The sequence below is a fragment of the Pseudochaenichthys georgianus genome, chromosome 22, assembly GCF_902827115.2.
Source record: "Pseudochaenichthys georgianus chromosome 22, fPseGeo1.2, whole genome shotgun sequence".
NCBI classification, from domain to species: Eukaryota; Metazoa; Chordata; class Actinopteri; order Perciformes; family Channichthyidae; genus Pseudochaenichthys; species Pseudochaenichthys georgianus.
This window is the reverse complement of record NC_047524.1, coordinates 12,620,139-12,643,959: the sequence shown is the minus strand read 5'-3', so window position 1 is coordinate 12,643,959 and position 23,821 is coordinate 12,620,139. Positions and strand designations below refer to the sequence as shown.

The window sequence follows — 23,821 nt, the reverse complement described above, 5'->3', positions numbered from 1 at the left end:
GGCTAGAATATTTATAGCAAGCTTCAGCGAATTGTTGTATAAAAAGGCTTCAGATGACTTTTGCTGTACCCTCCTGTCCATTTCTATAACAAAAACGGCAAATGAGGAATATTTTTCCATTTCAGTATATTTTCGTATTCACCTTGATGTTAATAGATGGATGAGAAGATCATTGCCACTCATATATTTGTCAAAATGTATTTGAATTTGCAAGGAGATAGTTTGTTTAGCTCAGCAAAGTCCATATATAATATGGGCCTTGCCTTTTGAATCTAATCACCAGTAAAACTATTCATTTATATTCAGACCAATATGTTATTTTCAGAATGCTGTCTGAATATGTATAAAATGCACATGCCAAACAATGTACAGTAGCCTACGTTTAATAAGCATTTACATTTTTAGGAATAGGCAAAACGTTAGGGGGTAAAAAAGTAGATCAGGTACGTGTCCTATTGTCAATTTATTATTGCATAAAGATACCAAAATTCATTTGTAATGTAGGGTGACGCCATTCGGAACGGCTACATTTGGACTTGCGGTCGAGATTTGTTGGATGAATTTCTCTGCATGTTAAAAACCAGTGAGGCGTGATCATTTTCATAAATCTACTCAGACATGAAACAGCCTCTGTCATGCTGAAATGTAATCTGTCTTGCTTTTTATATCGTATACACAATGAGAGCCTAAAATGCCTTCCCATCATGGATCATTTCTCTTATACAGAACACACACACACACACAAACTTTGAGACCGTAAATACGGTGTTCACCCCGTGAGGGTTGACGCCAACTTTACATGGACGCTGCCGTCAATAGAAATGAATAGGGGAAAGACGTATACTGTATACACGTTCTCCTGGCGAGACCTCAAATCATCTTCGTAATCTCTATCAAACTATAGATCCTACACATCCACTGGACCTGGATTCTAAAAGTACAATCATCAAAAAGCATTTTAATGGCCAAACTATTCTACAATTTAGGATTTTCCAGAGAGAGTTATTTGTGAATATACGACCCTCCGGAGCATTTGCAATCAACGGGAGCATCCGCCCATATGCCGCAAATTGTTGTTGCTTACACGACCACTAGAGGTGCTAAACTTTAAAACGTGACTATAGGTCGTAATACGCTGCTGAACAATCTACCCATTTGGTCGTTTTATGGAGGAGGACAGGCTGTTTCACTCACTCACACACACACACACACACACACACACACACACACACACACACACACACACACACACACACACACACACACACTCATTGTATTCAAGTCATGTGAAAATTATTTTGAAAACGGTTGGCCTTCAAAGTGATTGTCTATCTCGCAGAGAGCAAATCGGTCTCCATGGCAGAAGACAGTATATGAATCGTTTTTTTGAGGCAGGCTCATTGGGATTGCCACTTCTTTTGATGTCATGTCATGCGATGGCATTTCAAGGGGAACATATGTTCCTTTGTAGAAGACAGGCAGGCAGACAGTGACGAGGGGAGCTCAAATGAAATCAGACATGTTATTAAATAATTTCTGAAAGCCCTGAACTGACAAGGTCACTGGAAAACAGCAAAGAATGAAACTATTTCCTAGAAAGCAGAGCATGAGATTAGCACCTGGAAGAAGTGATGGACGCACGTCGAGATGACATTGTAGTAACTTGACGCTTTTTTATCAGTAGATAAACGGTGCTGCAGATGAAGCTGTTTGTGTAGACGGAATATTAGGACTACAAGAAAACGTATTGCTTTAATTTATTTGTTGGCAATGTCAGTGACAGACTAGCTACAGCTTGGTGCCTGTGAGACAGTTTTAAAAGAGTTTAAATTAAACTTTGTGCCACTTTTCAGACAGTGCTGCTGAAGTTGAAAGGACATATTTAAACAATTTCCATCTCTGTTGGCCAAAGTATACACACTGCATTTAAATAGATGACATTTTGAAGACCAGACGGTAATAAAGTACAAGTAATAAAACTCCTACTTATACTTGAAGTTGTATAATAGGCTTTTGTTTATGATATGGGATGCGATTCTGCCACTAGATGTGGGACTGTGGTGCTGGAGGAGCTGTCCGAGGTGCTGGAAGACATTGTTTCTCCGTGAGTCTTTGGCAGGGTCAGCTGACTAACAGCCGCCCAGAATCTGGCAGGAATCCAAGGTCCCACTCAACGACTGCCCTGCTAATAAGGCTAATGGACACTGTGGTGCTGTGAACTTATAAACATTCATGAAATCCTGTCCCCGTTATAATATAATAAAACATCTGAAGAAGCAGAACTTTAGCAATTATTGATCATATTAGAGATCCTCTGGTCTCAAGCAGAAACGGATGCAACAATCATTCGTTTTTTAATTATACTAATATGTTATATGTTTTCTAAACTTTCCAAAAATTATAAATGTTGGGACTTGAAGTGTTATTGTAAATGGTTTATTTTAAGCCAGTTATAAACATGTATATCTTTTAATTACTTGAGTATTTTTTACCCTTTATTGTATGGTACAGCTTACGATGAAGAGAGAGGATGACATGCATAGAACAATAAAACAATCAATAATGAGAAATGATTAAGGGTTGCTATTCGAAGCATCCTCCAAAGGGCTGCACGAAGAATATTTCTATTGAGGAATATGAATCTATCGACTGTCATCCCAATTCTCTTTGTGTTTATTAGAGGCTCAGTCTAATCTCTGGGGTTTCTGATCGGTGCTCTTTTGGCCAAGCCTCTATGAATAAACTCAATACAATTTGATTCAGGATCGATGCATTTAAGCTGCATAGTTAATGTCTCATGAATACATTACGCCATTAATTGTTTGTGCTGCTGGCACCTTGAACAGTGAAGTATATGCTTGTGCAATGCATATAGACACCTCTAGATTTATAGGAACAATTCATATCTTTGGTTCAATAAGAACAGTAAGGATGGTGAACCGACTATATCAACCTGAGGCAGAGAAGCTTTCACTGGTGTGTTCAAAGATGTCCTTAAGATGGGCCAAATAGCAAATAACGTCTTGTTTTATGTTTACCTGTGTGAAAGGTGTTGGAGGGATCATATCCTTGTTGCTGAGTGAGGAACATGTGACGAAGCCTGTCTTTTAGTATGAATGTGTTTTATTTCTCTCTGTTCTACACTGAGGCCACTGCTGCAACAATTACACTCTTAAATGAAAAGACCAAAATACACAAAGGACAGTATCACCATAGTGACCGCATGCAGATGTGATGCACATACAAAAAATTGTGTCTCTCTGCAGCAGAAAAGCAGGGAATAATTAGCAGATGTGAACATTAATTATAGTGCAAAACCATTGGGACTAATTAAATTACTTGTTGTTATCATGCATGCATATACTGTATTTTTTCATTACATAACAGTGTTTCTGCACATGTTATAAACATGCAGGGACATGGCATTTCTAGGAGTCGACTTTAAATTCATCCCTAGCCAGTTACGTTTACTTTTTTATAACATAATGTAGTTGCAAGCAGGAAATATTTGGACATGAGAAAGGTTTATTGATTTGTTAAAGTTAACTATTTTCAGAGTCCATCTCTTTTGCCTCTATGGTGTCAACTGAGTGTGTTTCCCTGGTTTCTGAAAAAAGCTTTACCCACAATATTTATATTCTGCTTTGTTCAGGAATGTATCTGATCTTTGGTATCTCCATTTGAAGATCCTCTCTAATGAGTTTAGAAAATATCATTTGTTTCTTTGTTTTCCCCCACAAAATAGGATTGCGTTTAACTGAAGTGGAGTTTTCTGCTCGCCTGCATGAGCCGCAGTCTTCAGTAATTGCATCTCAAGGGATTTAGGCTTCATTTGTTGTCCAGTGAAGAGAGAGAATCTCCAGTAGAATATGTAAAACAAATTGGGGGAAAGTGGGGTTTTTATACAATGTGTGCACTCAATTCAAGAAATCTTCCTGATCAATAATTGAAAAAAGCTCAAAGTTTTGTTTTCTTGTCTGCAATATAGAGCAGAGAACTGTCTCATTGGTTAGCTGAGTCAGTATATTTATCTTCAACATCATGTAATTGCTGAGGAATGAGAAGAAACTTGCTTTCATTGATCGAAAGACAAAGAGGAGGTGAAGTGAGCCCCAAACTGTCTTGTGTTTGGATATAACACCCCTCTCCTCCTCCTCCTCCTCCTCCTCCTCCTCCTCCTCCTCCTCCTCCTCCTCCTCCTCCTCCTCCTCCTCCTCCACTGGGTCAATCTCCTTAAGATATGATCCACATTTGCATATTAATGTATCGTGTTGCTGTGCTCCTATATGTGTGGCACCAACTGATAACACAGTCTTTGGTGACAGCCTATGTATCTAACTCAGTGTGACTGGAGGAGATAACAAAATGCAGCGTGCACAGCTGTGATTCTTCCGCTGGCCATAACGCTGTAAAATTACTCTTCCTCCCACTCTCCAAAGTACAGTACAAGATCATGTTCATCAAATTAAGCCAATCAAGATTGCTCTCTGTGTCCTTTTTTAATCTATAGGTAGACTCTGTTTCAAAGACTGCCTGTAATCACGGCAAGTGGAGCATCAGCATGTTGGAAGATCTAAGAGATTACCAAAAAGTTTTCAAAGTCTGTTGAAAAATGATTTTACTTCAAATGTGCACCACAGTTTTGCCTTAATACTGTAATATAAGAATTGTTTTCTTATATTTCACTCTTGTATTATCCTTTGCATAAGACCAAAGTATTACAGTACAAGCATATGAGTGAGAAATTATCCAATAAAACATATTGTAACAAAAACGGAGGCTGTGGCTCAGTGGGTAGTGTGCTGGACTTCAAATTAGGGGATAGCAAGTCGAGTCCCACTGCAGTCAGCATGTCGTTGTGTCCCTGGGCAAGACCCTTCACCCCAAATTGCTCCTGTGGGGATTGTCCACAGTACTGATTGTATGTAAGTCGCTTTGGATAAAAGCGCCTAACAAATGACATGTAATGTAAAAGACCGAGCATGGAGCAATTACATATCTGAGCATTAAAGTGCACTAATGTCCGGACTGCATGGACATCCTCGCAGATAATGAAATACTCCGCAAACGCCGTCCTCCACACAGAGGCTCTGGTCGTAAGTTTGTATTTCATTCCACGTCTCTACACTCCATCCCGTCCATTCGGTCCTGTCACACGCCCACACTACGCCATCACAACAAACAACACGTGAATCTGACCAATCTCCTTCCACTCCCCCGGTCCACACAACCCCCCCCAATGCAACGTCACCTCAGAGCAGCCCTGCTCAACACACGCTCCATCCAAAATAAAAGCCACATTCTTTCTGTATCTGACCGAAACATGGCAAAAACCCCTGGACTATTTTTCTTTAAATCAAATCACCCCAGCAGGATTCACATACATTGAAAAACCTCGCCCACGGGGCGGGGTGGTGGTATAGCTGCTATTATCAGAAAGGAAATAAAAGCTACCATAATCCCCATCCCTGATGTTTCTTCATTTGAACACCTGCTCTTTAAACTCTCTGGTCTCACTTCCCTGGTCACAGCCATCATCTACCGTCCCCCGAAGCCAAACCCCTCCTTTCTCTCCGACCTCTCTGACATTCTCACTCAGCTTTCTGCCATATCCCCATCTGTTCTCCTCTTAGGTGATTTTAACATTCATGTTGACGACCCGACCTACAAATATGCCTCTGAATTTAAGGAAACCCTTCACTGCTGCAACTTCTCTCAACACATCAACTTCCAAACACAGCCGTGGTCACATCCTGGGCTTGGTCTGCTCCACTGGTCTCACCATTCATCATCGGTCCAGCCTCAATCTCCACATCTCTGATCACCTGGCCATCATCATGGACATCAACATCCCCATCCCCGCCCAAAAGCAAAAATGCACAATAACCTACAGAAATCTCAAATCCATCTCACCTTCAGCAATCACTGCCTCCATTACCTGCAAGATGTCTGTCTCCCCCCCCCCACTTTCTGAAAACCCATCTGAACTTGTGGACTATTATAACAGCACCCTCTCCTTCTGTCTCAATGAACTGGCCCCCACAAAAACAAAAAATGTCCATCTTCAAATCTACAAAGACTATCTCCAGCAGTACAGTAACGCACTCAAAGCAGCCCGGTCTAATTACTACTCACAACTCATTCAGTCTGGCTCCAGCAACCCCAAGCGTCTCTTCTCCACCATCAGCAAACTTCTTAAACCCTGTGACAACGCCACCTCATCCTTCACCACCGAACGGTGCAACTCCTTCCTCTCGTTTTTCCAAACCAAAATCAGCAACATTTACAGCAATCTGACACCCTCATCACCACCTCCCCTCCTGGATCCCCCCCTTCACCTCACAGCCCCTGTCCCACTTCTCCCCTGTGACCCCCATGCAACTGTCCGACTTCATGACTGGAATTAACTCCACCTGCACACTTGACACAATGCCCTCCAAATGTGTTAAAGAGAGCCTCCCTGCCATCTCCCAACTCATCGCCACCATCATTAACTCCTCCCTCAGATCTGGATCAGTTCCCCCCTCTCTCAAACTGGCTGCTGTCACACCCATTCTCAAAAGACCTGGACTCACACCTGACATCATGTCCAACTTCCGGCCCATCTCAAATCTCCCCTTTATGTCAAAAATACTTGAACGTGTCGTTGCCTCACAACTTAAAGCCCACCTCAGCTCCAATGATCTCTTTGAGCCATTTCAATCCGGTTTCCGATCAAAACACAGCACCGACCTCCTCCTCTCCTCTGACTCCGGCAACCTTAACATCCTCATCCTCCTCGACCTCACCGCAGCATTCGACACCATCAACCACACCATCCTGCTGTCCCTCCTCAAATCATCACTGCACTCTCCTGGCTGAAATCACCTCACCGACAGACATCAGTTTATCAACATCAACAACTGCACCTCATCCACTGCTCCTCTGTCCCAAGGCGTCCCCCAGGGTTCGGTGCTTGGCCCCCTCCTCTTCATCCTCTACATGCTCCCCCTTGGCAAAATAATTAGTCGCCACAACCTTCAATTTCACTGCTACGCCGATGACATCCAACTTTATATCTCAACAAAAAACATCACCCCCACAACACACTCCACTCTCACCAACTGTCTCTCAGAAATAAAAGCATGGATGCAAACAAACTATCTCCAACTGAACAGTGCCAAATCAGACATCATCATCATCGGCCCCCCATCCCGTATCAAAGACATCCACTTCACCATTGACAGCCACACTCTATCTCCCCCCTCACATCCGCAACCTCGGAGTCATCTTCGACAGTCAGCTCAAATTCAACCACCACATAAATCACATTACCAGGACCGCCTTTTTCCACCTCAAAAACATTGCCCGTCTCCGCCCATCACTCTCCTCCTCTGCTGCTGAAACCCTGATTCATGCATTCATCACTTCACGACTCGACTACTGCAATAGCATCCTCTACGGCATACCATCCAACCTAATCAATAAACTCCAACATATCCAGAACTCTGCTGCCTGCCTCCTTACCCATACCCGCTCCCGAGACCACATCACTCCCGTCCTCCAGAACCTCCACTGGCTCCCCGTCCGTCAAAGAATCAACTTCAAAGTCCTCCTCATTACTCACAAAGCCCTCAACAATCAGACCCCCCCTACCTCACAGACCTGCTGCACCACCACGCCCCTTCCCGCTGCCTCCGCTCATCAGAAGCCAACCTCCTATCCATCCCCAGCCGCACCAATCACCGGACCTGGGGGGACAGAGCCTTCTCCGCCGCTGCGCCCTCCCTCTGGAACTCACTCCCCCAACCCATCAGAGACTGCACTGACCTCACCACCTTCAAAAAACTCACAAAAACTCACCTCTTCAATCTGGCTTTTAATGTGTGATTGTTTTTGTATTATTTGACTTTAACTTTAACTATATATTTATTTGTTGTTCCTTCCTTTTGTTTTCCCTTCACTATATCTGTAAAGCGTCTTTGAGCACCTGTAAAAGCGCTAACAAATTAAATCTATTATTATTATTATTTATTATTATTAATGTGGTCGTACGCACGGTCAGCTCCAGAAAACACAGATAGCAATCCAGAGTAATGAGAGAGAGAGAGAGAGAGAGAGAGAGAGAGAGAGAGAGAGAGAGAGAGGAGAGAGAGAGGAGAAGAGAAAGAGAGAGCGAGAGAGAGAGAGAGAGAGAGAGAGATAGAGAGGAGAGAGAGAGAGAGAGAGAGAGAGAGAGAGAGAGAGAGGAGAGAGAGAGAGAGAAAGAGAGAGAGAGAGAGAGAGAGAGCCAGGAAGCTGCGTGTCTCGTTAGCTGATTAATGAGATCCTTGCAGAATTGGATTTGAATATCAATCCTGGCCTTTCGCTTAAACTGACATTAATTGCCACCTATTAGATTGGCTCTGCACCTCGCTATTTCCAAACAATCACTCTCATCGAGAGATTAGAGGAGATAACGATGGAAGGCCAGGCGAGTGCTCAGAGCTGTATCATCTAACAGCTGTGTGTGTGTTTTTTTTTTTATTTGAGTGTTTTATCTGATCCGGATGGTTACTAATTCCATTTCTTTATGGCGGTCACCGGGAACACCATGGGTGTTACAAAGTTGACTAAATCATCCAAAATTCAATGAACGTGGTGATCAGCAATTGTATATGTTCAAATGTCTTAAAAACCTGTTGGGCCCTAAGCCTGTTTTTCAGGTTTCAGGCTTGAAAATGATATTCCCAGAACAAATGACCATTATCTTCCCTTCTAAAATGGTTAAATTAATAATCTTTTTTATCAAAGTAATGATAAACCTGTGAGTTGGATATAGAAAAGTCAGAATCAATATAGATGTTTTTTATTTTAAAGAAAATTCAGATTGAACATGGTAAAAAACTGTAAATGATAGTGTCCGTCCAATAAATATGTTGTACTTATAGTGAAAACTAACCTTGGATGATGGGTTAGTAGACTAAAAGCTTTAGGAATCCAAAGTACAACAGATAATAAGTACCCTGTATCAAGATTGATGCAAAACAAGTGATATTTGACCTTTATAGACAGATTTAGCAAACAAAACCTCTTCTGGGGCCATTTGGGTGGATTTTCCATATCTCTGGCCCCTCTTCTTCGATTTTGACATGTGATATCTCTTCCTGACCGTTAGAGCCAATAGAATCGAAGGGAAATCGTCCCATATACTCATGTTAAAATATTTTCTCATGCAAGCTTTCTGATATCTTGAAAACGGAAAAGCAGTTATTGTTTATGGATTATCAGAACATTTCAAAGGGGACACAGTCACATTGGATATTAACCTATGGATTAACTACAGCATCGTTGTTATCGTTTTAATGCCATTGAAGACCAGTTTTGACCAGACGAAGACAAGGTAAGCCATGTTAGCGTTTTTGGCTACCTAGCGTGACATGTTTTGATGTAGGTTTTTGTTATTCTCTCCGCAAATTTGTAATCTTTGAGTGTTGAGGTGGGTACCAATAGATTCTGTGTCTCCTTACGATCATAAACGATGTGTTGGATGTGCACCTAGGATAAGTAATAAGGGTGCTAGGAGTGATCTTCGGTGCAGTAATAGGTTAGCATTTTTCGCTCGGGGCTAATTCAGAGGGAAATTTAAGTTTAAAAAAAAAAAACATCAGTTAAATGAGTTTTTTTTCCCGTTAAATGGATATTAAATATGAAGGTTCCTTAGACGTTGTTTCCTGCAAATGACGCGATTTCGGCCCCGGATACGGGACCGTGGGGCTTAAGAGGTTTGTAATTGAATGTAAAACAAAAAAGTTATGATTGATGAAAGTAGTAAATCAGTCAGATTTGACCCGAAGACAACAGGAGGGTTAATATTTAAATGTTTTTATCAAATATAACATATTCAACAAAAAAATGCAATAACGTCCTTTAACCACTAGGGGTTATAAAAAAACTGTCAAGTTTACAGTGTTAACACAATAAATGCTACTTTCCAGTATAATTTCCAGTTTAGTTTATGATGTATTTATTTGTATTATTAGTTAGACACTTATGTATGTATAAAATCAAGAGGTCGCGTTAACCGAATATTTTCCGTCTATGACGGATTTTTTTTAACAATGACGGACAGATCTGAAAGCAGTCCTTCATTTTGACAGATTAGAACAAACTCGGAACAGCGCCAAAGTTTCTCCGCAGCGTGGCTTCGGTGTTATGCTGTGTTATGCATACCCTCCAAAAAGGAAATCATACCATTTCCAAACCTAACTGTGCCGTACAACTCATTGAAATGTCTGTGAGTTTTGGCTTTACACTGTGCACACTCCCGCGAGGTGCAGCAGCCATGCATAACATGGCGCATGTGAACCGTCTCCCCCTCCCCCTTGACAGTTCACGAGCATGCTTCCCCCCATTAATATGTAATGCAGCTGAACCGTGTATTACAATGCCGTTATGTGATGACTTCCAAAGAGAAAAGCAAGAACACGCGGAATAAAGAATTATTCTTATTTATTTTTTGAAATGTTTTCGGATTTCACATCGCATAAACACCATATCCCAACCTGCATTGCGGCTAAAACATCCAATCACCGAGCTTCAACGATATCTGAGGATTATGAATTAAGATTAGGATTAAGACGTTCACGTTCTCCTGGCGAGACCTCAAATAATCTTCGTAATATCTATCAAACTATAAATCCTACACATCTACTGGACGTAGATTTTAAAAGTGCAATATACACTTCTCGCTAGAAATGTAATCAAAAAGCATTTTAATGGCCAAACTATCCTACAATTTAGGATTTTCCAGAGAGGGTTATTTTTTAATATAAAACCCACCGGAGTGTTTGCAGTCAACGGGAGCACTAGAGGTTGAAAACATTCAAACGTGATTATAGGTCGTAATAAGCGCTTGAACAATCGACCTATTTGGTCGTATGAGTTGGAGGACTTGTTGAAATAAAAATAGTTTATCTCCTAGGGAACATGGATCTCAGCTGAGGCCCTGACAGTGTGTTCATTATGGATTAAAGAGGCCCTATTATGATTTTTTGGGTTTTCTCTTTCGTTTGGTGTGTTTGTATAGGTTGTTGTGTAAGTAAATGGTCAGCAAAAGCTAAAATCACAAAGTTCACCCCAGGGGGAGTTTCTCTCTCCTACGCTCCCTGCCTGAAACGCCTCAATCGGACTTCTTTGTTTACTTATGTAACATAGTGACATCACTATGTAACACGTGTTACGTGTACATTATAGACCGATCACAAAATAGTTGGCCAGCTAACCAATCAGAGTAGACTGGGCTCTGGTTTCAGACAGAGGGTGAAAAGAGGTGGTATGAGAACAATAAATACCTTTTTAATATTTAGTGCCCAAGAGTTCAAAGCTTTTAATCTCAATCAGATCCGATCAGATTTTGAAATCTCATTTTTTGTGATCCAGGATCAGACAAGTCGGCCAAATTATGTCCCTGGAGTTCAAAGCAATTCAGGATAGGATCACCCTGATCCAGATTACGACTTTTCAAAATGACTAGATCCTGAATATCAGTGCTTTAATCCTACCGATCGCCATCTAGTGGATATGAAAAATAATACAAGGAAGACAAGAGACCACATTGCAGAGACATCTATTGTCCGCAATTATTTTTGAAAGGTGATGATGACATATGATTGTTGCGACCTGGCTCAAAAGGCCACAACAAAAAGGAGACACAACATGTCAACGGGTAGGTAAAGGTGTTTATTTGCACCACACTGTTCAAGTCAACTCATGGTTTATACTCATCAGAGCCGGGTGCCTGCAGGAAAAAGCAGAGAGAGGGAACAGACAGGAGCAGAGAGGCTTTAAAATAGCTGTAGAGCACCAGACCCAGGTGCCCTGAGTTACTGCAATCAGTGCGATCAATGCAGCCAAGACAGGACAGCCACACCCTCTCCACTGATGAACCCACAGGGGCATCACAGCCCCCCCCCTTAAGACGGAGGCCCCAAAGGGATCCCCGAAACAACACCAAATATCCAGAGCCAGAGAGACTCCCTACCCCACCTGGGCACGAGAGAGAGCATCCGCCACAACGTTGTCCTTGCCCTTAATGTGCCGAATGTCCAAACTATAGGACTGCAGGAACAGGGCCCACCTCATCAGCCGCCGGTTTGGACAGTTAAGTGAACAGAGAAAGGTAAGGGGATTATGGTCGGTATAAACTACAACTGGGCTACTCCCAAAACCCACATACACCTCAGAGTGCTGGAGGGCCCATATTAAGGCCAATGCCTCCTTTTCGATTGTTGAGTAATTGAGTTGGTACGAATTAAACTTCTTTGAGAAGTAACAAACTGACCTATCAATACCCTCAACCTCTGAACGGCTCATCGAGGCGCGGCGCAGCGAGAACCGGAGCACAGCACAACAGGGTCCTCACATTCTCAAACGCTACCTGACACTGCTCAGACTAAATGAACTTGACTGTACCCTTCAGCAAATCAGTCAGGCACGCACGCAACCACTGTGGAGAAGTTCTTACAAAAGGTGCGATAGTACCCGACCAGACCTAGGAACCGCATGAGTTCCTTCTTAGTAGTGGGCACAGGAAACTGCAAAACGCTCTCATCTGGCTCCCCAGATGCCACCGGCCTGGAAACCACCACAGGCGGTGGCACACCAGCCCACACAGCTGCGAGATCGTTGCCCAAAATCATATGTATCCCATCAAGTGGCAACGCTGGACGCACGCCGATACACAACTCCCCGCACCAGCTCGCAATCCAGCACTATTGTATGCCGTGGCACAGGGATCAAGCCCATCTCCATGCCCCTCATCAGCACAAAATCCCCCGTTTCTGTCTCTGACGAAAAAGGCAACACTGACTCAACAATGAATGAGTATCTAGCCGCTGTATCACGCAACACCTTAATCGGCACATATTTGTCACTACCGACTACTGATACAACAGCTTCAGTGATGAACGGCTCAAAACCAGAACCCGCATCCGGGTCGGCACAAACCGGCTTCTTATCAGGCACCATGCCCGAGCCTACACCCAACGGTTTTTTTATCCAACACGGCAGAACAACACATGGCTGGAGCATGTGGTGACAAACGAGGCTTCCCCTTAGTTTCCAGCAACGGACACTGCTCCTTCCAATGACCCCCTCCTCTGCAATAATGACATAGGTCCACTTTGGCCCCCTCGGGTTGCCCTGTACCTACAAATCTACGGGAGGAGCCTGGTGAAAACTTTGCACCACCGCGGGCATAGCCAACTCATGGTTTATACTCATCAGAGCCGGGTGCCTGCAGAGAGAGAGAGAACAGACAGGAGCAGAGAGGCTTTAAAATAGCTGCAGAGCACCAGACCCAGGTGCCCTGAGTTACAGCAATCAGTGCGATCAATGCAGCCAAGACAGGACAGCCACACCCTCTCCACTGATGAACCCACAGGGGCATCACAATGATGGACTTTTTTTTTGTTGAAGATATTTTTAATTGAATCTAAATTACATTTGTAATTGACAATCTTTGTTGTGATACTTTTATGAGCATAAACATTTATGTCATCAACATTTGGTTGAAAACAAAATAGGCCACCACAAACGTGAGCAAAAAATGGAAAAATAAAATGTATTTCCCATGAAGGCTAAAAATTGTGTATTATTTCAGTTAACAAACTTTGCCATCTAATTTAAATTGAAACATATTTTAAAATAAATTGTACAGTACATTTTGCTCTGGTAATCCACTGGAAATCCACCCCTCTGGTGGGATCAGGATAATCCAGTTTTTTGGGATCAAATTGATCCCAATCCTGTGATCCAGATTAAAGCTTGGATTGGATTTCCTGATCTGATCGGATATCAAAGTGGTCCTAATCCTGTTTTTTGGTTTTGAACTCCCCAAAATCCAAATCTAATCTGATCAGATAGGGATTAAAAGTTTTGAACTCCTGGGCCCTGGGCACCATGAATGTCCGGGCCAGATAACAAACAGTAGTGGAGATTAAAATGGGCCAACAGAAAGACAGACCAGAAAACCAGAAGACATCATCAACAGGCGACGCTGGCACAAGGGATGAAATGTCACATCACCAGGGTCATTTGGAATTTTAAAAGTAAAAGTTATGTGTCTTTATTACTCTATCCTTTATTTGTTCTTTTCCTTTTTCTCTCCCCCTCTTGTTCTCTTTTTCCCAGAGTAATTGATATGATATGAGCACTGGCAAGTGTAATCTTCTTTTAATTAAGACCTGCTGCTGGTATCGGCTTCCGCCTGATAGTGACTCACGGCCCTCTTGCTCTCATTTCTCTTCTTCTCTTCCATCATCAATTTTTTTTTCTATTGCTCCTCCAACTTTGGCTCCCTCATCTTTCTCCCGCTATCTCAACACTCAACTTGTAAGCCCCTTCTTATCATCTTCTCTGTCTATTTCCAACATCCTTTTTTCTCCTTTTTTCCACCCTTTTTCTCTTACACTGCAGTCCCAGCACCATGAAGAGGAAAAGAGAGCCCTCAGCAGGGAAATCATCCTCCTCAACAACCACCTCATGGAGGCGAAGATCACCATCAATAAACTCAGAGAGGACAACGTGAGTACAGAGAGCTTCAGTACATCATGTTATATTGGCTCCTGCTGACATCTCTGTCAGTGTTGTGCCTGAACGCTCACGTGTACAAAACTTGAACCTTTTGTGTGACTTCAGTTGAGGACATGACCAAAATATATTTCACCTTCAAGCCCACAAATTCAGCAGCAGCCAGAGGCATTAAGGACCTTAAAGGGCGGTTGCTGTCCTTTGCCGGTCTTTAGAGCCTTTATAGCACTTCTTCAACTCGGAGAACTCTTCCAAAAGCTGTTTCTCCTGATGGAAACACTTTGGCAGCCTTCCCCGCTAACCCACAATGTCTCTTATCCACTGTCTTCCTGCAAGTATGTGTGCTTCAAGGAGCCACAGCAGGAATTAACTATAAGCTACTGGGTGTTTTATAGTGATTATACTGAAATCAATGGGCACCCTCGGGCTGCTGAGTTTGGAGCCGGTGCTGTGGATCTGAGCTCTGGGGCATCTGGCTATCTGGTACCTCATTTTCTTTGAAGTGATTTAAGTGCTATTTCTACTAGGGGCTCTAGGTCAGGTTAGATTTCTCACTATGGTATATGGCAGTTTTTAGAATTTCTGAGCTATATAGTCTTTTGACAATCCCCCCGCATTGGTCCAGATTGATTTGAGTCACGGTTCATTCAGAATTTGTCGCATCAGAGACGGCAGCAGGGAAGGCATTTTCTCAAGAGAGCATGCTTTAAATTAACTGCGTATGCCATGAAATAAAACAAATCACATTTCTAATGTGACATGCCTGATATGATAAAAACAACAGAAACTCAACTCACGTTTCCTAAAACAACACTAACGTCTCAAAGGATTATTTTGCATCTCCACAGCAAATACTCTACACCAAACGTCCCCTGGTGGCACACAAAAAGCAGTTACTGTTAACTGGTTTGGGAGTTGAAACTGACAGAGAGGAGGCTCTGATGCTCGGGGAGGTATTGTCAGGGCCGGGGTGTGATGGAGGCACCGGGGAGCTACACTGCACCAAGAAGTGACCTTTAAAGGACGAAGGATTTCAGAGAGGAGGGAGTAGAATAGAAAGAGAGCCAAACAGCTAACCACCCACACAGCTTTCATTCAGAAAAACTGAAAACAATTCAACTGAGCATCACCAATGGATCATCCTCGCTCTGATCTAACATTTAAGTAAATATCTGACAACCATCCATAATAGAGAGAAACTATAGAGAATAAATAATGCTGCTCTATCTTCCTCGGCTGGAGCCTGCAGATAAGTGAATGCATTATAAAATTCGACTGAATTGGGCAGATATATTACAAATGAAAAAGTTCAGTGGAGTTAATAAGATCCTGTAATCCCCTGATGTCAACCTAGTGAAATAATAAAGCCAAGGTGAAAAATAACAGCTCACTAATTAAGCTCCACCAGCTCTAATGGATGATTTTCTTCCTTTAATTCGACGGTTCACTAAATCAGTAAATTGGCTAATCCAGCGGGCTTCATGTCCTATTTTTCAATGGCATACAGCCCATTATGTCTGCTGCATATTATACACTTTGCTATATTGTGTCAGAATTAAAACCATACATTCCAGGGTTCTTGTCTTGTTTCCCCCTTACCCATTATTAATGTATACATAAATACCTCATTAATAGTAAATTGATACATTTATTTTTAGATTTGCTGTTGTAATTGTATCACGGTTCATTACCATAATGCCCCTGGCTGTAATCTCTTACACAATTCCGCCAAAAGCTTATTGAACCATCCGGCAACCATAATGATAAAGATTTTTAAGGCATCATTTGGTGATTATATAATCTGTCTGCGTCTTCCAGGATCTGTACAGGAAGGACTGCAACCTGGCCGCCCAGCTGCTGCAGTGCTCCAAGTCTCACTACCGCGCTCACAAGATGTCTGAGGTGAGCGCCACTGCATCAAAGTGTCCACTCAATCTGTTCTGCAATAAAAAGCAGAACTGTTTGGGAATTGAAATTCGTTTTTTTAACCATTTAGGCTTTCATTGCCAAGATTTTACATTTGGTTGAGTAACATTTTAAATAATACTTATTTATTTGTGTCTTGGTCTATATTAAGCAGCTCAAACACTAAGGTCATAGCATCTGTATTTATTATGGGAGTGCTACGTCTTTAAATAACATGGGGGGAGTTAAAACATTTCTCCAAGTAGGGAATGAGTCCTAACCCCAAGTGAAGGAGTTCAAGTATCTCGGGGTCTTTTTCTCGAGTGAGGGAACAATGGAGTGTGAGATGGGCCGGAGAATTGGAGCAGCGGGAGCGGTACTGCAGTCGCTTTACCGCACCGTTGTGACGAGAAGGGAGCTGAGCCAGAAGGCAAAGCTCTCTGTCTACCGGGCCATTTTCGTTCCTACCCTCACCTATGGTCATGAAGGATGGGTAACGACCGAAAGAACGAGATCGCGGATACAAGCGGCCAAGATGGGTTTTCTCCGCCGGGTGGCTGGCGTCTCTCTTAGGGATAAGGTGAGAAGTTCAGTCATCCGGGAGGGACTCGGAGTTGAACCGCTCCTCCTTCGCGTCGAAAGGAGCCAGTTGAGGTGGTTCGGGCACCTAGTTAGGATGCCACCTGGGCGCCTCCCTAGGGTGGTGTTCCAGGCACGTCAAGCTGGGAAAAGACCAAGGGTAGACCTAGGACCAGGTGGAGGGACATCATCCATCATATATATATATCATTATATATGCATCAGTTATCATTTGTGAGGATACACGTATACAGTATATGAAAGGGGATTCTACTTCATAAACCTGTAAAAAGATGGTTTCTGTTTTTATTATCATTCTATTGTACTTAAATATACATAGTGGTGGACAAGAAGGCAAGATGGAGGTAAATGGTAGAGGAAGTCTATGTATCTACTGCAGAAAACGGGCACAGTGGTCACAAGCGACCAATATTGGCTAACAGTAAATGCTAAACACATTACAGACCCATTGGACCCATTGGACCCATTGCCTAAGTGTTATTTGTAAGCATTCACTGCTAAGGAGAGGCTCTGAAAAAGGGAGAGGTTGTGCTTAATTGCTTACAACTGACACTTCTCGTTTTAAAAAGACTGTTTTCTGGTATTATAAACTATCACTTCCACAAAAATAATTTACCCCTGGAAATGTAAGATCTCGTCAAAATGTGAAGCGTTTTGAAGAAATAGCTTCCACAGAATGGCTGCAAACTGCTAGTGGCTAATAAGTTCATCTTTCATTTCCTCAGATAGCAGCTAACGCTGAGCTAGCTCACACTGTATATCATTGTGTGCTTCCCCCCACAGCCTCACCTATTTTCCATCTGTATTCCCTCAGAGAGAGGCAGTGGCTGCTAAAAATAGCTCAGACTTAAAAGATGCAGGCTATTTTATGCCGCGGCGAGCTTCTATTTCTTAACAAAGCCAAGTCAGTATTTTATCTTTTTTTCATTTAATTCCCAGCTGGAGACCCGGAGCACTGGTTTAATTTGAATCTAAGCCGGTCCCTGTGGAACTGATATGTGTTTGATGGTAGACAGAAGAAAGACAGAACGAGAGAGAGAGAGGGAATGAGGGCCTTTCAGTCGCGAAGGCAGTGAGCATAAGGAGAAAGATGAAAGGAGAAAAAATGGGAGGAGAAAAGAGAAAACTCATAGTGACCCGGACCAGCTCTAATAGGCACAAAGAAACATGTCTGTAATTGACAAGAACAGTTTTCTACAACATGAGCCAATCAAAGTGTGTGTGTGTGTGTGTGTGTGTGTGTGTGTGTGTGTGTGTGTGTGTGTGTGTGTGTGTGTGTGTGTGTGTGTGTGTGTGTGTGTGTGTGTGTGTGTGTGTGTGTGTGTGTGTGTGTGTGTGTGTGTGTGTGTGTGTGTGTGTGTGTGTGTGTGTGTGTGTGTGTGTGTGTGTGTGTGTGTGTGTGTGTGTGTGTGTGTGTGTGTGTGTGTGTGTGTCATACAGCTAGAGCGGAGGAAAGAACTAGGTGTCCACAAAACATTTATTTTTCTTTCTTCACTTTTTGACAAAGTTATTGTAAGAAAACGGAACAAAATTGATATAAGGATTGTGTAGGGAGAAAAGGGAAGCTACAGATAAATGCAGATTGTGATCGGAGGTTTTCTGACATTTTCATTATAGGGGCCAAGTTGCACAATTCCTTTGAGATAGACAAACTAATCAGGACTGTGTGAGCTTTGCGAGAATGAATTATTTTCTACACCAGGACTATATATTTAAATCACTGAGGAATAACTTTAACCACACGTTCAGTGCACACACAGATAGCATTGAATATGTTTAATGAACAGATCAAGGTTGATTGTATAAATAATTAAGAAAGTTGGGGATTGTTTTTTGAAATATTTTCTGGCTAAATCTCTTTTCCATTTGTTTTTCTTAGCTACCAGTGAATCTGCAGGAACGCATCAGTTCCCACATGGAGGAACATAATCAAGGCAGTGGAGCAACCATTGCAATGTTCTCCTCCAATTACTCTGACGCCGTGCCCACATCTCTGATTGCCAAGGTCCTTGAAAAGCCTGAACCAGGCAGCAGTTGCCCGGTAACGCGCTCACCCAGCCCACAGCCACAAGATGGAGACTTTCTGACAGCAACAGGAATCACTGACCACCTGAACCGCCGTATTTCCTATAAAACATCTGACCTGTACTGCAGCGATACGGCCCTCTACTGCCCTGAGCGATGGCAAAATGCCGAGCGCAGGCAGAGCGTCGACCTCCACGGCACCGCGCTGTTCCAGCTTCAGGCCCAGAACTCCACGGACAGCAACCCGGATGAAGAGGCCTACCACTCTGGAAGTTTCTCCCACCATGAGCCCCAATCCCCCTTCGACCAACAGGACGACTTCGGCACTGGCAGCCTCCCGGCCTCCAGCTCCTACTCCAGCTTCAGCCTCGCATCAGACGAGAAGGGAGGGGTTATTGGTGGTGGTGGGCACAACACCAGCAGCACCTTGTCCTCCTCCCACCAGGGTCTCTATATGGACTGGAGAGATGGTGGCAGCGGGGATTATGAGCGCAAAAGCATGTCCTCTTACGATAAAGACAGCCTAAGCTTCCCCAAGTCCCTCAGCATCCAGCACATGGCGATCCCAAGGAGCCCGCAGAAGGGCACCTCACCGGGGTACAGCAGGACGGCGTCATGCTTCAGTGAGCCGTACCACTCCAGCACCCCTCGCCTGGCCTCCTCTCACAGCATGGGGTCCACAACCGGACTGGGCCAGGCTCGTGGAGGAGCTCTGGACAACAGAGGGGACGTCCCGGTCCCAGAGGACGACCTGAGCAGCCTCTGGAGGCAGCTCAGCGTGGAGGACATCAACACGGTCTCCTCTTCCTACCGCAACGTCGCAGGGCGGGCCTCTCCCTTCAGTTCCTCCGAGCGCCACTTCGCCATGGGCCCCTCCAGTAAGGTCAAGGGGTCTCTCTACAGCAGCTTCCAGGAAGGAGACGACGTCTTCCACAGTCGCGTGCCGGACCAGTGTTTCACTGTGGCCCCCCTTTCGCCCAGCCGCAGCCCAAAACCCATGGAGCATCGTAAGCAGGAGAAAACAAAGCTGTACCGAGCCAAGGAGGACAGTCAAGACTCCGAGGGCAGCTTGTTCCTCTCAGGGAGAACCAAGGAGAAGGAGAGCGGTGGGGGAGCGAAGGCGGCAAGCAGCGCCAAGAAGGACTACGTCAACCTGAGCGCAGACAGCACAGCAGTGTCCCTACACCAAAGCTCCCTGGAAGCCTCCAGTCTTCAGCACTACCCCTCCCCCCGGCCCAGTGTCCGGCCTCGCCCCAGCTCCAGCTCCGCCCTCAGCGTCGGCCCCACACTCCCAAAGAAGACCTCTCCAAGATACCAAAAATTTGGCAGCACGGGACTGACGAGGAAGGACAGTTTGACCAAGGCCCAGCTGTACGGTACACTACTGAACTGAGGGGAGATGTTCCTTTTATGCATGATGATGATGATGATGATGATTCCTCACTTACTGTACTGTATGTCTCACAAGTTCCCTGCAGCAAACACATGCTGGGTGTGATGGGGAATTAGGTTGTTGGTGTTTTATGTAACTCTTAGCCAAGGCACGTTTCATTCAGTCTGCAACACTTTTTCTATCGTATGTGATGATAGCGACCTGAAACCAGCTTTTTTCTGTTTCATGACAATACCGATAATTAGAGTGACTGGGGATTTCTGCAACACAGCCCAGGCAACAATAACGTACTGTGCGATTGGCTTTTAAATGTTTTGGTGTTAAGAACTGTTAGTAAAACCAGCAAAAGACCATTAAATTCCTGCTCTAATATAATACAGTATAGATAATGGACTAAAGCGTGTGCAATGGGGTGACTTGATTACACATGTTTTGAGAAGGAAGGTTATTCATTATGTATTGTGGACCCTGCTGACTTCAGGCTGTTAAACAAAAAACGTTTTCATTCTCTATTTCAAACAAAATGCATGCTGTATTATGCATATAAATAAGATAAGAAACACTCATTTCCAGCTTAATTGTTTCTCATGGGGACATTATCTGCAAACTCCACTTATTCAGTGATAAGGAAGATGTGTTACTATTTCCAAATGAGCTAAACAAGAGATATTAGAAAAACTAAAGTATTGTATGCAAAAGCCATTTAATGTTAATAGCAAGACACTCAATTTAGATTGCAAGAGATTATGATGCAAAATGTGTCACTTCTTTATATGGAAATGTAGCATACAAATAGTCAAAAAATAAATATTGTTTAAGGTACAAGTACAATTGTTTGCCAGGTGAACAACAAAATAAATGATAAAGCAGAACTGTGAGATTTTCAGCTTGATTTTTCAGATTTTTTTATAAAAATTAGTAGTTGCCCTCATAACAGGACACTTGTGAAATTACCTTAATCCTGTTCAATGGACAGCACGGTTTCCTTTACAATAACTGTGTACATACTGTATAATCTGCTTTATTGTTAATGTACGTATACTCTACTGTTACAGCGTCTGTTCTTCCTGTCATAACACACTTAAAGGTAAGGGAGGTAAGAATGGAGAAACCAGCTCGAGTGCGCTAGAATTTGAAAATACACAACCGAAAAAAATCTGCCCCTTCCTTCAGACTTCCTCACAGAGCCCCTCCTCCAACACACATGGACGCGCACATGACCAATGAGGGCACGAGATAAGTTTGTGCACAGATGGAAGGCTGACAGGCAGGTAGGCCATCCAGTTATTTTAGCCGGGCCGGCTCAGATGATTGGTCGTGCTTTTTACAGTACTACGGCTTCCACAGATGAAATATTTGTATATATTTATTGTCAAAGCATTTAATTTATGCATTGCTATCGGAATGTTAAGAGCATTCCATGGAATATAACAAAGTGTTTCTGAAGTGATTGACCTACCCTACCTGTAAGTTTTCTTGGAAAGTCCATTATTAGATTAAGGATAATTCTTCAGTGGAGATATTCATTGACATTTGTTTTTAGTCAAAGACAATTAAGCTTAAACTCTTTCGGAGAGTTGAGAACACGCAGCCACATTTTTACCCTGGAAATTCTTAAAGGTTACTATTATGCAAAATACCCTTTTATGTCTTTAATACATAAAGAAGTGTCCCCTCTGTGTTAAAGGATTTGGAAAGTTTCAGGAAAAGATATTCTCTCTCTTTTTGTCCTGATCCATCTATATAAAAACCTGTCTGAAAATGAGCCATTAGCCAATAACCAACCAAGGTAACACCCCCCCACCTTATCACCTGAATTTCCTCCAAGAGCACCATTGTGTTTTTTTTTTTTAACCAAACATCTCGCAGAGGGGCGTGGCCAGCAGCAGCTCATTAGCATTTAAAGCCACAGATGCAGAATCAGCACTTTTCTGGCTGAATCAGAGGGGTTTACGGCATGCTACAATGGGTGATCTGTTGGGTATTTCGAGCCAAACACTTCAGACCCATGTTTTGTATATCAGAGACTTATAATATATTGTTGAAAAAGAGTATAATAGGGGACCTTTAAACACACATTTAGCACTAGTTGCACAAACCAAAAGTCTTCGTGTTTACAGGACGGATTAATGAAATATTCCCAAGGCATGTTCTCAAAAAAAAAAAGGTTTATAGAAAGTGAAAAGAAAGGAATGATTAAAGACAGAAATGTATAGTCACTGTTGTTTTTAAACCAGCATGCTCAATTTCGAGAAAACACTGTGAAAATAGAAAGTGTATATACATAGAAAGTGGCAAGTCCTGTTGGTGAATTAAAAAGATGTACAGGATGTAAGATACAGAGCTGCAGAGAGCCTCAACAATCATGCTCCCATCTGTGTCAGTATAGAAGGAAAAAAGGTTCCAACATCTGTGCGCCCTGTGGCATGTTACATCTTCAAGGTGTTCCTCCTGCCTGCGTAGCTCTATAGATCTGAGAGGAATGGCGACAGGGATAAGCTAAATATTCAGAACCTAGCTTTGCCCTGCACTAGTAACGTATACATTTGTCTGGAAGGCCTCTTCCACGCCCATCCCCACAGATCTGGGAACTGGCTTAATGCTGTTTTTTTTTAAGATTTCAAAACTGCATCTCTTCTTTTCAACCTTTGGCATGTTATGAAGGTGAAACTGTGCCACATATGGGTTAAGAGGTTTTTGATTTCATGTAACCAATGTACAGAGGGATTGAGAGGATACATGGTATTTTTTTTGTGATGTATACAAAGACATATAGATACTACATACACAATTGTGATTACACTATGACTATTTTTTATCCAGTTTCAGTTGATGTTATATTTATTGAATGTTTTGACCCTGAATGAAGAGGCTGCCTGTTCTACCTCCAGCCCTGTTCCAGGAACAACAGGCCAGCTGTCTAAATGTCCACATATGTGTCTGTCTGATGCATGGTTATATATTTTTGCTGTAAGTTTATTTACATAATAAAGACGGCTGTTGGAAAATACGTCATGGACTTCCAAGGGTATTATTTCACATTACTTCTTTTACAAACTTTAAATCCTACAGAGTGGAGCAATGTCTTGATCTGCAGGTTCAGAGGGCGGGACAGTTCTCAAAATCCTTAAAGCATTTGTTGCGATTCCATTTGACTTCCTCAAGTTATTGTAGCAAGTTTAGACAACCGCAAAAATGCTTCCCATTCCCAAAATTCCATGAAAATTAGAAATATGTCAATTTCCACCTCCTTGGCTGCTTTTGCAATGGTTAGCTTTAGGCAGGGAGCAGAGGTTCACTGGAGAAGGAGTTACATTTAGGTTTTTATTTTTGAAGTTTGCTGTGTCT

The 23,821-nt window shown here is 42.9% G+C and overlaps 1 protein-coding gene across 2 annotated transcripts in view; it reads left to right on the top strand.

Moving 5' to 3' along the window:
* The window catches only part of LOC117467923 (brain-enriched guanylate kinase-associated protein), a 39,720-nt gene extending 16,255 nt beyond the window's left edge, over positions 1 to 23,465 (top strand). For both annotated transcript variants that reach the window (XM_034111853.2, XM_034111854.2), the window contains 3 exons: positions 14,437 to 14,544; positions 16,369 to 16,452; positions 18,935 to 23,465. In XM_034111853.2, coding sequence (XP_033967744.1) covers positions 14,437 to 14,544; positions 16,369 to 16,452; positions 18,935 to 20,473 — 1,731 coding nt within the window. In that variant the 3' untranslated portion in view covers positions 20,474 to 23,465. The remainder of the gene's footprint in view (positions 1 to 14,436; positions 14,545 to 16,368; positions 16,453 to 18,934) is intronic.
* The last annotated feature ends 356 nt before the right edge of the window (positions 23,466 to 23,821 follow it).